We start from the raw sequence: 15,763 nt of genomic DNA, 5'->3' as shown, positions 1-15,763 counted from the left end.
TTACAACCCTTGCTCTGGGGGCTAAGGGGGGTTGTTTTGCTCAAGGACATTATATGTGAACCCTTCAACTACGGTAAACAAAATTCATGTCTCACAATTTTGATTGGATGTGTTTGGGGAAATGATGGGTGTGAGGGGCTGGTTGCTCTTACATCACTTTAGACTCTTGAAAAGGGCTCTATAACTTACAATTTCAAACTAAATGGGTCCCACCTGAAGTTTATTCAACCACTCATTTCATAAGAACCTCATATGCCCCCGAGCGTAACTCACAACCCTAGCCCCAGAGCTCAAGCAAAAAGCAGTTCATTCTCAAATGGGGCGGGAGGATGTCGTAAGGAAATATTTAAGGGAAATGGATAACTCAAAGGAAAATGTAGAGGGAGACTTTGAACAGGTTGGGAAGGAGGAGCGTGCTTAGCTATATTAGCCTCAGGTGGCTCGGTGCCACTGAGAGTTGTTAGCAATAGTAGTAGTAGTAGCGGTAGTAGTCAAACCTGTCAAATAATAACAAGATTACAAACGTTTGGAGAATGCCTTCTTATACATGGGTACACACACAGTATTAGCAACGATTCGCCATTTATTGTTGCATTAATTGAAACGCAAAAAAAATTTTTTTTTTCAATTGAAAGTAAAAATTAACTCTCAAAATTAAAACGAAACTTATCTTCTACATTAAGGTATTATTCTCCTGCCAAACTCCCTCTCTTTATTCTAAGTTTAACTTAAATTTACGGGTGATATTATAAATGTGGTGGAAACTTTAATTTTATATTCATAATTAAATAAAAAGAACTAATTTTTTTAGGTGAAAGTAAGGAGCGACATTAAAACTTAAAACGAACAGAAATTACTCCGTATATGAAATGGGTTGTCCCCTCCGCAATCCCACGCTCTTTACGCTAAAGCTTTTAATTGTTTTAAAAAGTAAAATTGTGGCAAAGAGTCAAACTTCAGCGTAAAGAGCGAGGGATTGCGGAGGGGACAACCCATTTCATATACGGAGTAATTTCTGTTCGTTTTAAGTTTTAATGTCGCTCCTTACTTTCACCTAAAAAAATTAGTTTTTTTTATTTAATTTCTGAACGTTTTTGAATTAATGCATGTTTGGTTTTGGCTCTCCGCACATAAATTATTAAAATGAAACTTGTATATTAATTCTTTTTTTGGCTAAATGGCTTTCTCTTAGTTTTGATCAGACGATTTTGAGAAACAAGGGGTGGAGAAGGAGGCCTAGTTGCCCTCCAATTTTTCGGTCACTTAAAATGGCAACTAGAACTTTTAATTTTTAATGAATGTTTTTATTAGTAAGAAATACACGTAGCTTAAGAATTAACTTACATAACAAACTTTCATAACCTTATATTTTTATTATGTATACGAGGGGGTTTTTACCTTCGTTAATACCTCGCTCTTTACACTAAATCGTAAGTTTTGTCCCAATTCTTTAAGAATGACCCCTGAATCAGAAAGGCCGTAGAATAAATAGTTGAAATTACTAAAAATACTTTAGCATAAAGAGCAAGGTATTTATCTCCTCCTAAATACCTCGCTCTTTATACTAAAGTATTTTTAGAACCCCTCATATGCGTAATTATCTCTGTTCGTTTTAGGTTTCAATGCTACTTCTTCCTTTCATTTGAAAAAACGTTTTCATGTTTATTTTTCATTGTTTTCTTATAGTAGTGCTAGAGAACCCTGCGCCCTTTTCATTGAATTTTTCTTCCCTCATGACAGATTCCTCCAAGGAAAGATCCTCCAACATAGCCCCCTCTCCTCAGCCCCACCCCCAAACAAAATAAAATCCCCCTGAAAACGTCTGTACACTTCCCAATAACCATTACTATATGTAAACACTGGTCAAAGTTTGTAACTTGCAGCCCCTCCCCCAGGGATTGTGGGGGAGTAAGTCATCCCCAAAGACATAGTTATTATGGTTTTCGACTATGCTGAACAAAATGGCTATCTCAAAATTTTGATCCGTTGACTTTGGGAAAAAAATGAGCGTGGGAGGGGGCCTAGATGCCCTCCAATTTTTTTGGTCACTTAAAAAGGGCACTAGAACTTTTCATTTCCGTTAGAATGAGCCCTCTTGCGACATTCTAGGACCACTTGGTCGATACGATGACCCCTGGGGAAAAGAAAAAAAAAAAAAAAAAAAAAAAAAAAAACAAATAAACACGCACCCGTGATTTGTCTTCTGGCAAAAAATACAAAATTCCACATTTTTGTAGATAGGAGCTTGAAACTTCTATAGTAGGGTTCTCTGATACGCTGAATCTGATGGTGTCATTTTCGTTAAGATCCTACGACTTTTAGGGGGTGTTTCTCCCTATTTTCTTAAATAAGGCAAATTTTCTCAGGCTCGTAACTTTTGATGGGTAAGATTAAACTTGATTAAACTTATATATTTAAAATCAGCATTAAAATGCGATTCTTTTGATGTAGCTATTGATATCAAAATTCAATTTTTTAGAGTTTTGGTTACTATTGAGCCGGGTCGCTCCTTACTACAGTTCGTTACCACGAACTGTTTGATAAACAGTATAAACCTTTGTGCAATAGGGAAGTTTACCATTTTTTGGTTTGTGTGAAGACTTAAGTATGTTGCAAGTATTGTAGTGATGTTGGGGCATAACAAAAGGCTCTTATTTATATCAAGTTTGTATTGGTTTCAGCAACATCAGATGAATAATCAAAAGAAAACCTGCTAGAAGCCTAAAGGAGTTTATTTTGGATTCCAGGTGCTGTTTTTTTAGAAGAAGAAGACTGTTAATTGAGATAATAATCTTTAATTTTAGGTAGTCCATGGCTCAGAAGAATGCCAAGACACCCTTGCATTTGTGTCAGAGCCAGTCATTGGAAGCTTAGCGAACCTTATTTCTCAGGAGGATGAAGACAAACCCCCATTATCCCCTTCTGTACATATGCACAGTGCAGCCATTAGTGACACTACCTATACATTTTTAGATATTGAATATAAATATGGAATACTACAAGTAAGTTTAACTCTGCGTAATGGCTCATTCACAATGAGATTTTATTAATACCGAGATTTAGCTAGTGCTAATTCGAGCCAATCAGATTTTTAATTAAATATTTTGAGTATCTGAAAAATTCTGATTGAGTTAAATTTCGCTCTTGCCAAATCCCAATAGTAGTAAAATCTCACTGGGAATGGGCCAAATGTCCAAAAAAGCAATAATTGAAGTTAGGTTAAATAGTTTTTCATATTAATTTGCCTCTAAATTAGCCATATTATTATGCACTGTGTTACCTGTATTAATATGTGGGGAAGAGGGAGGTGAAGGTCTAAGAAAAAAGCAGTCTTCCTGGAATACGAGACAATGTGTCTTGCTCGTACATAATAGTCTTTTCAATTATTATAAAATGATGGGCTTCACATGTACTTGTGACTTTCCCATATGCGATGCCTCTCCCCATGTCCTATTTTAGGATTTCTCCTGGTTAATTTAATTTATTGTTCAGAAAAATTACTATTTTATCCGAATATGCAAGGCATCGATCAAAGCTCAATCATGTATTAGAGTGTGTAACATAGCAAAGATTTATTCTTTACTACCACTGGATGAGCTCACTGGATGAGCTCTGTGGATGAGCTCACTGCTCATCCCGTCGTTTGTTCATTTTCTTTACAAGTTAATTTCCACTGGTGAATATACATAAAGCAATAATATTTCTTTCTTCTTTGACTCCTAGGATATAGCTTCTACGAAGAGTAGGGTAAGTCAGGAAAACGACTTTGTAGAAAAAATTGTGCTATATCTAATCATATAACAGTTTTTATGCAATTCACAATTATGATAATACTTTTGAATTTTTATGATTGAACAAACTAGCAGCTACCTATTCGTCAGGTAATTTACTTCAAATTTACAGACATTCCAGAGGGAGAAAAATCTAGACTTCTTTCATAAATATAGTCTGACGGAAAATTATTCAAGATCCCTAATAATTATCCCGAGACGTTAGCCCAATCCAGCTAAAGTATATAAATATAATTAAAGAAACGGATTGAAATAAGTAGAATATTTTTAATAAAGCGGATCGAGATTATCGTCATCATCACTAAATCTTTTCCCAGGGCTGCCAAACGTTGTATGATATTTTGAACTTTGCTTCTGTTATATGGAACAGGTGGATTAATTTTTCCAACTTGATGTTCAAGATGTCTAAGGCTTGATGGGTATGTGTATATTTGCCTGAAACTTGATGAGAATAAAATTTGTATTTCTTCTTTTCAGTTTATATTTTTGGGATTTTCATAGCCTAATTTGCATAATCATTGTTTATGAAAAGCTTTCAGGTTTCTGTCTTGAATATGGTAGCTGCCACTTCCATGGAAGATAGGATAATTAGACAAACAGACTGCTGCGAACTTGATTTAGATATAGTTATATACTGACACACGAGTAAAATTAGTAAACTATTAAAGTTCCATCTCATTCTCTGCTGTTGACCTAAACTTGTTTGAGAAATATTTTGATATTACATCTAGGCTTTCTCTGAAAGTGTTCGATAGAGTGGGAGGGTGTTCGTGGGACGGTGGGAAAAAACCCAATCATGAAGAAGAACCCGGATATAGTTAGAGGTCTTAAACCGAAAAATAAGCTGGAAAAAGGGGCTAATATATAGAAAAAAGTTTATTATTTAAAATATATTAGGGACAAGTATCAAAGGTAGTGCAATAGTGCTGCCTAAGTAAAGAGCGATGCAGATATAATGAATAATTTTTCAAATCAGGGCACTTCGTACAAAAGGAGTTGCCGTAGAAACTTCGAAAGGAGCTCATTCGATTGGGAATTGAAAGTTCTAGTACCCTTTGAAATAGTCGAAGGTGATTGGAAGGCAATCAGTCCTCCCCAACCCCACAACTTCCCCGGAAACAAACATTAAAATTTTAAGATAGCTATTTTGATCAGCGTAGTCGAAAGTTCCAGTAATTATGTTGTCAAAACCGAGTCAAAATGAAAATGTACAAAAATTAGCTTGAGTAGGGCCCAAAACCCTCATGCCTTCCCAAGACCAGAACATAATATGCATTTTAGCGGGAAAAAAACAAAAAATGACCGTCGTATGTCAGTTTAATATACACATACTGATATTTACCCCTTAAAGTTAAAGTTATTTTTATTTATTAACGTCAAACAAGTGAAAACATTTAGAATATATTTTGTTTCGGTCAAGTGCAAATCATGTTCTGGTGTTGAGAAGCCATGGGGGTTTTCAGCCCTGTTTAAGCCAGCTCTATCAAATTCTGCTCTCGCTCTTTCTAGACTCTTCCAAGACTAAAGGAAAACAAGTCAAAATTAAAGGAAAAAAAGATTACTATTCAGGTCAACTTCACGAAACGGATTAAAGAACTCGAATCAAACGAAAAGCTTCACAACTTGCCTTAGGCGTGGAGGTGCACAAGCCCTGGCCAAAGGCAACAAATGATCGTTCTAATTGAAGTACAAATTTACCCTTGGATTTTGAAGCTACTGTTATACAGCATTATTCCTCAACGTCCTGCATTTTTCAAAGGCTTTTCTTACTTAGTGGATTCTTTCAAGACGTCTCGTAATGGGATAAACAAAGGAGAATATTAACAACGAAAAAGTACGTTTAATGAATAGGTAGGACCATGGTTTAAATAATGAAATTAAAGAGAAATGCAACTAAGTTTACCAAAGAGGACATTTATCTGATAATCAGGGCTAAGGACCCTAACATCTCCCTTCTAAGATAAATTGCCACCACTACACCATGCTGGTCAGGACAAAAAAGGTCAAAACATAACACATAAAACACACAACACCAGCTTGAAAATCCCCAAATTTAATAATATTTTTGTCATCCTTTTTTGGTCAATTTCCACTCAAGTTACAGCTTGGATGCAGATTTTACTGCCATACCATCTGCTTGGCTCAGGATTCATCGCTATTCAGTGTCTCTGTTAGAAATATTTAAGCTCCAGGGCTATGCAGCCATCTCCGCCAGGAGTGATCAAAGGGTGGATACCCCCGCCCCATCTCGTTTTATCCCGAAATATATCTGATAAAAAATTTTAAATGGCCAATTGTTGTCATAGAAACTTCAAAAGGAGCTCACTTGATAGAAAATTGAATAGTTTTTAATGGTCAAAGTGATTGGGGGGGGACCTAACCCCCTACCACGCCCACCATTTCCCCAAACGCATCTAATCAAAATTTTGAAATAGGCATTTTGTTCAACTTAATTTAAAGGTCCAGAAATTGTTTGTTTGAGGATGACAACCTCCGCACAGCCCTCAGGGTAAGGTTTATAAATTATGCCCTGGGGGATATAAGGTATACATAGAAAGGGTGATCGTAAAAACTCCGCAATAGGCTCATTTGATTATAAATCATATGTTGTAATGCGCTTTTTGAGATTCAGAGTTATGAGAGGGTGGGTATCCCCCCCCCCTACACCTCGTTTTTTCCCGAAATGCATCTGATAAACATTTTGAGGCGGTCATTTGTTTTTGTAGAAACTTATAAAAACTAAAAAAACTTAAAAACTAAAAACTTATAAAACTAAAAGAGCTTATTCGATTATAAATTGAAAGGGTCAGTGCTCTTTACAATTGTCGAAAGTGATTGGAGGGAAACTAACCCCCCTTCCACGCCTACCATTTCCTCAAGCATATCCATTAAAATTTTTTTATAGCTATTTAGTTCGACGTAGGTGAATGGTCCGAAAATTAGTAGTATTTCTGACACAGATACAAGCGGACAGTACACCCACTATCCCCAATACACACATACTCCGATGTACTATTGGAGTTAGCAACCCCTTCTAGAGATCCTTCGGATCCCAATTCACGCATACCCTGATGTACTATTGGAGTTGTTAACACCTTCGTTTTGGCATCATTCCAAGAATTTGTATACCACAGTGATTTGAGATGCTTACTGGACATACATACTCTTTTGATGGTTAATTATACGTATTTCGATATCCAAAAATTATAATGAGTAGGCTACAGCCAAGCAGGTATCTTTTTTTCAATTAATTAAAAAAAACTTTTTCACAAAACAAGTTTTTCAAAAAAAAGTAAAGAGATCCTTAAGCCATAAAACCTAACCTAATCTAACCTAACCTATCTCAAAATTTTGATTGTACGTGTTTAGGAAAGTGTTGGGCATAGAAGGGGGAGATTAGTCTCCCTCCAAAAACATAAGACTATTAAAAAGGCTCTAGCCCTTTCAATTTCCAATCTAATGAGCTCTTTTCGAAGTTTCTACGACAACAAAGGGCCATTTCAATGTTTCTATCAGATACAATTCAAGAAAATGTGAGATGTGGGGGATGGGGGTTTCCACCCTCCGATCACTCGGAATTTTAAAAAGGGCACTAGATATTCTGATTAATAGTCCAGTGAGCTCCCTCCGAAGTTCACATGATCACCCTGTCTACATATACCTTATATGCCCCAGGGCATAACTTATAACCCTTGCCCTGAGGTATGTGGGGGGAGGGAGGTGGCCATCCTCAAATACACAATTTTCAGACCTTTCAGTTAAATTCAACAAAATGGCAATCTGAAAATTTTGATTGGATGTAATTGGGGAAATGGTGAGCGTGGGAGGAGGGTCCAGTTGCCTTCAATAATTTTTGACTATTAAAAAGGGAACTATTCCTTTCAATTCCCAATCGAATGAGCTCTTTTTAAAGTTTCTACGACAAAAAATGGTCATCACGAAATTTCTACCGGATACATTTCAGGAAAATACGAAGTGGGGGGAGGGGTGTATCCACCCCCTGATCAAACTGAATCTTAAAAATGGCAATAGATCCTCAGATTACCAATCCAAGGAGCCCCTTCCGAAGTTTAAACAATCACCCTCTCTATATATACCTTATATGCCCCCAGGGCACATAAGGTACTCTTTCTATACATAACTTATTGGCCCCAGGGCATAGCTTACAACCCTTGCCCTGATGGCTCTGGAGGGTTGTCATCCTCAACATAATTTACGTTGAACAAAATGGCTATCTTAAAATTTCGATTGGATGTGTTTGGGAAAATTGCGAGTGTGGGAGGGGGGTTAGTTGCCCGCCAATCACTTTTGACTATTAAAAAGGGGACTAACCCTTTGAAGTTTAAATCGAATGAGCCTTTTTTTCAAGTTTCTACGACGACAAATAGACATCTTAAAATTTATCAGATGCATTTCGGGAAAAATGTGAGAGGTGTATGTGGAAGGGGGAGTGTCCACGCTCCATTACTCTGAATCTCAAAAAGGACATAAAACTTTGATTAGCAATCTAATGAGCCACCTCCGTAGTTTTTACGATTACCTTTTCTATATGAACCTTATATGCCCGAGAGCATAACTTACAACCGTTGCCCTAAGGGACGTAGGGGGTTGTCATTCTTAAATGTATAATTTTCAGACCTTTCAACTACGTCGGACCTAATGGCTATCTCAAAATTTTGATTGGTTGTGTTTGGTGAAATGGTGAGCGTGGAAGGGAAGTTAGTTTCCCTCCAATCTATATTGACTTTTTCAAAGGGCACTAGCCCTTTCAAATTCAAATTGAATGAGTTCTTTTCTAGGTTTTTTACAACACCACTTCGATACGAGTGCCCCGATCTAAAACCAAAAAAAAAAACATTGTGCCCATAACGCTCTTTGCTTAGGTTCTTTACAACAAATGAAATAAAAACACAAGTTTTTTTAACGGAAAGTAAGGAGTAAAACTTAAAACGAACAGAAATTACTTTTTATGTGAAAGGGGCTGCTTCCTCATCAACGCCCCGCTCTTTACGCTAAAGTTTGACTCTTTCTCTTAACTCTTCTTTTTTAAACAGTATAAAACTTCAGCGTAAAGAGCGGGGCGTTGATGAGGAAGCAGCCCCTTTCACATACGAAGTAATTTCTCTTCCTTTTAAGTTTTAATGTCGCTCCTTACCTTACGTTAAAAAAAACTTTTTTTTTATTTAATTTCTGAACGTTTTTTAATCAATGCATGTTTTGGTTTTGGCTCTCCGCAGACGAACAATCAAAACGAAATTTGCATATTGAATTTTTGGCTAAATGGCTTTCTCATAGTTTTGATCGAATGATTTTGAGAAAAAAAAGGAGCGGGGAAGGAGGCCTAGTTGCCATCCGATTTTTTGGTTACTTAGAAAGGCAACTAGAACTTTTAATTTTTTACGAATGTTTTAAGATATACATAACTTATAAATTAGCTTACGTAACGAACTTCTGTATCCTCATGTTTCTATTATGTATATGAGGGGGTTCACCCCCTCGTCAGTACCTCGCTCTTTACAATACAGCTTAAGTTTTGACCCAATTTCTTAATAATGACCCCTGAATAACAAAAGCCGTAGAATAAATAGTTGAAATTACCAAAAATACTTTAGCGTAAAGAGCTAGGTATTTAGAGGAGGTGATACCATCATATGCGTAATAATTTCTGTTCGTTTTAAGTTTTAACTCTGCTCCTTATTTTCAGTTGAAAAAAAACTTTTTCATGTTTATTTTTTCATTTTTTTTTTAATAATGCTAGAAAATCCTGCGCTCCCTTCATAGAAATTTTCTTCCCCCATGATAAATTCCTCCAATGAAAGTTCCCCCAACATATCCCCCTCTTCTCAACCCCCCAACCAACCAAAAAAATCCCCCCTGAAAACATCTGTACACCTCCAAATACCCATTACTATATGTAAGCACTAGTCAAAGTTTGTAACTTGTAGCCCCTCCCACGGGGACTGTGGGGGAGTCAGTCGGCCCCAAAAACATAGTTATAAGGTTTTTTTACTACGATGAATAAAATGGCTATCTCAGAATTTTGATCCGGTGACTTTGGGAAAATACTTATCGTAGGAGGGGGCCTAGGTGCCCTCCAATTTTTTTGATCACTTAAAAAGGGCACTAGAAATTTTCATTTCCGTTAGAATGAGCCCTCTCGCAAGATTCTAGGACCACTGGGTCGATGCTATCACTCCTGGGGAAAAAAAAAAAAACAAAAAAAAAAAACAAATAAACTCGCATCCGTGATCTGCCTTCTAACAAAAATAAGAAATTCCACATTTTTGTAGATAGGAGCTTGAAACTTCCACATTAGGGTTCTCTGATACGCTGAATCTGATGGTGTGATTTTCGTTAAGATTCTATGTTTTTTAAGGGTTGTTTTCCCTTATTTTCTAAAATAAGACAAATTTTCTCAGGCTCTAACTGTTGATGGGTAAGACTAAACTTAATAAAGCTTATATATTTAAAATAAGCATCAAAATGCAATTCTTTTGATGTAGCTATTAATATCTAAATTCTATTTTTAGAGTTTTGGTTACTATTGAGCCGTGTCGCTCCTTACGGATAGCCAGCTCCTTACGGCTTTTTACGGCTCCTTAGGATAGCCGGCTATCCTTTGATAGCCGAATCTAACAAAATGAGCAAAAATCAACATAAGTAAGGCTGATAACCCCCATACCTTCTCAAGACCAGAACACAATTTGTGCATTACTGAGAAAAAAAAAAAAAAAAAAAAAAAAACAAATGACAGTGCATTATAAGTTTAATTGACAAATGCTTAAATTTATTCCTTAAAGTTTTGATGATTTATTATTTATGAAAATAAGAAAAGTGAAAACATTGCAAAGTATTTTGTTTTCAGTTACATATGTTAATTTTTGCTAGTTTATATTTTGTTTGGGCTTTTTTTTATTTCTGTTCGTCTTGAGTTTTATTTATTTGTTGATACCAATTTGTGGTAGTTTTACGCTTGGAAGATTATTTTACTTAATTTTTGTTCATTCTCGGCTTAATGGAGCTCTCCACTTTTATTGAAAAACTTGTTTTGTGGATTTTCTTTAAATTAATTTTTGTTAGTTTTTTATTGACATAATCTTTTTCATAGAATAAATCATATTTTATACATCTTTTCAGTTTGTTTTATAAGAATCCATAGTAGGGGTCACTATTTGTATGTTGGAGAAACTTATTCAATAATTTTAATCCTGACACGAAGGGTAATTTTTAATTTAATTTTATAGCTTCTGAAGTTGACCTATAAACTTATTTAATAATTATTTAAAACTTAATTTAATTCCCAAAAGATTCTATCTATTATCTTTGACAAACTGGATATACTTACAATCTTTTTATTTATTAAAACTGTAAGAGCAGAACTAGTAATAGTAGTATCCCCCAAAGTTTCAACTTAATACCCCCAGTCGTTCTCGATATAGGTGTCTTATTGGCAGCCATGAATAAATTGCCTTTTGATTTATTTTAAAACCACATTTATTTTTAAAGTATAATGGACGAGTTGCATAATTATGGAGGATTGACATGCCTTATATACCTAGAGACATAGTTGTTGGACCGTTCTACTATGCTGAACAAAATGGCTGTCTCAGAAGCTTGACTGAATGCGTTTGGAAAATGAATGGGCTGAAAGATTCGCCCTCCAATCTCTTGTTACTTTTAAAACTGGCACCAAAACCTTTAATTTTAAATCGAATTAGCTCCTTTAAAATTTTCAATGATATTTTCAGCTATTATGGAGTGGTGCTACCTATGATATTGCTTATATGGCCCTTTGGAAACCTGCATGCGTACAATTTTTTCATTTTGGATAGTTCAAAATCCCCCAAAACGTACCCTTAAAGGTCTAAATTACTAATATAAGTCGTTCTTCGGATATTGCTTTGTCGTCTTTTTTGAAGTCTACATACTCATTGTTTCCTTTGATTTAGTTCAACATCCGCCTGCATATTCCTTAAAATCTTCACCATTATACCCTTAGCTTGTGCAGTAGCAATATTTGTAGCAGCATTAGTAGCAGTATGCGCATAGCACGTTTGGTTTCTTCCACAACCCCTTCAACACAAGCTTAACGTTTCAACTTAATAAATACTATCAACCATTCCTGATGAATTTCTGATGCGTCCGCTTGACAACCTGTGTAGGTATAGTGTGTCTCCATTTAGTGCCATATAGGTTCTATACATCCCACATTTTTCACCTTAATATACTTAGTTTTAGTAGCGGTAGTAGTAGTGGTTGCTGTAGTATTAATTATAGTAGCCTAAGCTTTAGTGGCAGTAGTGGTAAGAGAAGCAGCAATAATAGTAATAGTATCAGTAGTATGAGTAGAAGCAGTCGCATTAGGATGAAAATATGTTCTTTTGAATAGTTCAACATCCGTTACAACAATCCCCTTCAGCTTCAACTTCACAAACCAAACTATTCCTAAGATATTGCTGTTACACCACTTTGACAACCTGCATACTGAGTGTGTGCTCTGATTCAGTTCATTTCCCCCCTCGAAATTTCTTGAAAATTTCACCTTCCTGTCCTTCGGTGTAGTTGTATTAGTAGTCACAGTTGTAGCATTATCTGTATGTAGTATTGTTATACTAGTATTATTATACCGAATTTTACACTATCACGCTTTATATATAAAACTTATACGCCCCCAGGGCATAACTTACAGCCCTTGCCCGAAAGGCTGTGGGGGGCTGTCATTCTCAAACACATAATTTCCGGACCTTTCAATTACGTTGATAAAAATGGCTATCTTAAAGTTTTGATTAGATATATTTTGGGAAATGGTGGGTGTGGGAGGCGGTTAGTTGTCCTCGAAACACTTTTGACTATTAACAAAGGCCTTGGCCCTTTCAATTTCCAAGCGAATGAGCTCATTTCGAGGTTTCTACGACAAAAAATGGCCGTCTCAAAATTTCGGAAAAATACGAGGTGTTTGAAGGAGTATAGCCCTCACATCTGGTCTTTTGAGACACAGATACTGTGGTAGACCATTCTCAGATACCAGGTAACGCATCATTCTTGAAATTCTCGGAAACACGCGTGTTTCCGAGAATTTCAAGAATGATGCGTTATCTGGTACTGCGTAATCATTCTTGTTGTTAGTGAAACAATACAGTACCTCCTCTGACAGCCTTCACATCTGGTCTTTTTAGATAAAAGCTTAGTCAACAACATTTCTTAGCTTCTAAGCAGTTTTCCATTGATTTTAAGAAATATAAGTTTTTTTTTGTGTTTGTGTTTCCGAGACTTTCAACAATGATTGCGTTATCTGGTATTATGTAATTATTTATGCTGTCAGCGAAACAATAGAAAACATCCTGTGATAGCCCTCACATCTGGTTTTTTGAGACACAGATACTCTGGCAGCACATACTCTGATGAACTGTTGGAGTTACTAACACCTTTTTTTGGTGCCATTCCAAGAATATGCATCCTGATTTCCGAGAATTTCTTGACATGTAGCTGTTATCTGGTATTGCGTTATAATTCATGTTGTCAGTGAATAACATACCGAGAAATTCTTGGTGTTTCAAAATAATGGTGTGTCCCAAAAGTCCCCAAGAAACTCTAAGTAAAAAAAAATCCAAGTCCCAAAACAAACCATAAATATCATAAATCATGGAAATACTGCTTAGAAGCTACAAAATGTTGTTGACTCTGTTGCTATCTCAAACATCACATGTGAGTACTGTCACGTGATGTATTGTATTGTTTCAGTGACAACATGAATGAATACTCAATACGAGATGACGCATCATTCTTAAAATTCTCGGTTTCCAAAAGTCCCCAAAAAATATTAAGTCCAAAAAAAAAGAAAAAAAAATCCTAGTCCCAAAAAACTGTAAACTTCATAAATCAATGGAAAACTACTTAGAGGCTAAAAATGCTACTGACTCAGTTGTTATCTCAAAACACTAGATGTGAGGGTTGTCACAGGATATCCTTTAACTGACAATAAATAATTAAACAAGACCAGATAATCCATCATTCTTGAAGTTGTCGTTAACATACCAAGGAATTCCTGGCGTCCCAAAATAATTTAAAATCCCAAAAAGTTCCCCCAAAAAAATTATATGTCCAAAAATTATTTGTTCGAAAATAATTTAAAGTCCCAAGAAAATTCTACGTCCCAAGAAAATTGTAAATCCCAAAAAATTTTGTGCAAATAAATTGTGTTGAAGAACGTTTTAGAAAAAACTTCATTTAAGAAATCAAAGCTCAAAAATTGTGGGGGGTTCATGGGGTCCCTGGAGGGGAATTTGGAACCCTGGAAGGGGCATTAGGCCCTGGGGTTGAATGTGGAGATCCAAGCTCATGCCCAAGCTCTGGTAATGGAAAACCAACATGCTCAGGGCCATTACATTACAAAAATGAAACCTGCCCGGTTGTAGTCATTGCAATTTTTAGAGATCGAACAAAATTTTATCAACCATCAAAAGAATATGTCTGTCAAGCAAGCATCTCAAATTGTTGTGGTAAGCATGTTCTTGGGATGGTGCCAAAAAATATGTCCGAAAACAAATCACTGATATCACTTACCAAAAGTCCAATTGTAAGATTGATTGCGCAAATAACTTGTTATGATGTAGTGACACTTAAGAAAAGGTGGCCAGCCTCCCAGAAACAACTCATTGATTGCCTAGAATATTTTTCTAAAAACATAATTTCATCAATGACTTGTTAGATCTGTCTAGTAACATGTCATTCCTTTACCATAGAAATAATGGGTCTCACGTTCGATTCTTACATCAATCATGAGTTTCATAAAATCAATGGTAAACTGCTTAGAAGCTAAAAATGTTGTTGGAGAAGGAAACATGTCACCATCTATAACTGTAGTTAAAAATAATGTCATTTATGACTTGGTTGTATAAATGACAGCATTGGTGGAATCGCCGTTAAGCCTTCTTCGTGTTCTTAAACAACTACGGAAGAAAAGGGTGGGGATAGGGCACCGCTTAAACTGGATACAGGGATTCTACTTGTGAGTTGAGGGATCTGGCACTCTTTCATGACTTCCCAAGGAGAATCCTCCCCAAAGGAATCCTTCCCCTCAAATAAGGCGAAATACCTCTTATAGTTGATAGGATCTATTCCAGCTTCCTTACCATACTTTTCCAATCCAACCCGAAATTCAATACCTCCCGACTCTTACAGAGCCCATTTTAATCCATTCAGTTCTCATTTATGGCCATCTCTAGGTTTTCCCAATTGGTCCAAAACCTTTTCTTTGTTCTAAGCCCTTTTGACCCTCCGAAATTGTCTCCCGACAATATTACTCTTCGTTTTTGGAGACTTAACTTGCAAATCATATTTTTTTCGCACTTCTTTTCTCTTTTTTACTTTTTCCCCAATTTCTCTACTGCGCAAAATATCATCTTTAGCTTCTATTTTATACAGGGGTTGTACTTGCAAGTTGAGGGAACTGGCACTCTTTCATGATTCCCCGAGGGGAATCCTCCCCAAAGGACTCCTTCCCCTCAAATAATGCCCCTTATAGTTGACAGGACCTATCCCAGATTCTTAACCAAGCTTTTCCAATCCAACTCGAAATTCAATGCCTCCTGACTCTTACTCTATCCATTCAGTTTTCATTTATGGTCATCTCTGGGTTTCCCAAATCGGTCCAAAACCTTTTCTTCCTTCTAAGCCCTTTTGTCCCTCCGAAATTGTCTCCCGATAATATTACTCTCTGTTCTTGGAGATTGAATTTGCAAATCACATTTTTTTCGCACTTCTTTTCTCTTTTTTACTTTCAATTTTAATTTTGTCTATTGCCCAAAATATCATCTTCTGCTTGTAATTTAGCTGTAATGTACTTTTTCTTAGACCGCATTTCTTTGTTATAGTCTCGTTTTATATTCCTTTTGTATTCCTTAATTTTATTTAGTTCTGTTTCAGTATCAACATAATCGTCTCTAAATGAGAAATGAACTCTAAAATTGCAG

The 15,763-nt window shown here is 36.1% G+C and overlaps 1 protein-coding gene across 2 annotated transcripts in view; it reads left to right on the top strand.

Annotated features, from left to right (window-relative positions):
* The window catches only part of LOC136036085 (SCY1-like protein 2), a 258,908-nt gene that overhangs the window by 71,459 nt on the left and 171,686 nt on the right, over positions 1-15,763 (top strand). For both annotated transcript variants that reach the window (XM_065718074.1, XM_065718075.1), the window contains exon 3: positions 2,805-3,002. In XM_065718074.1, the coding sequence (XP_065574146.1) occupies positions 2,805-3,002 (198 nt within the window). The remainder of the gene's footprint in view (positions 1-2,804; positions 3,003-15,763) is intronic.

The sequence above is a fragment of the Artemia franciscana genome, chromosome 15 (genome assembly GCF_032884065.1).
Source record: "Artemia franciscana chromosome 15, ASM3288406v1, whole genome shotgun sequence".
Classification (NCBI taxonomy): domain Eukaryota; kingdom Metazoa; phylum Arthropoda; class Branchiopoda; order Anostraca; family Artemiidae; genus Artemia; species Artemia franciscana.
The sequence above is the reverse complement of the archived record's forward strand: the minus strand, read 5'-3'. Positions and strand labels throughout refer to the sequence as shown.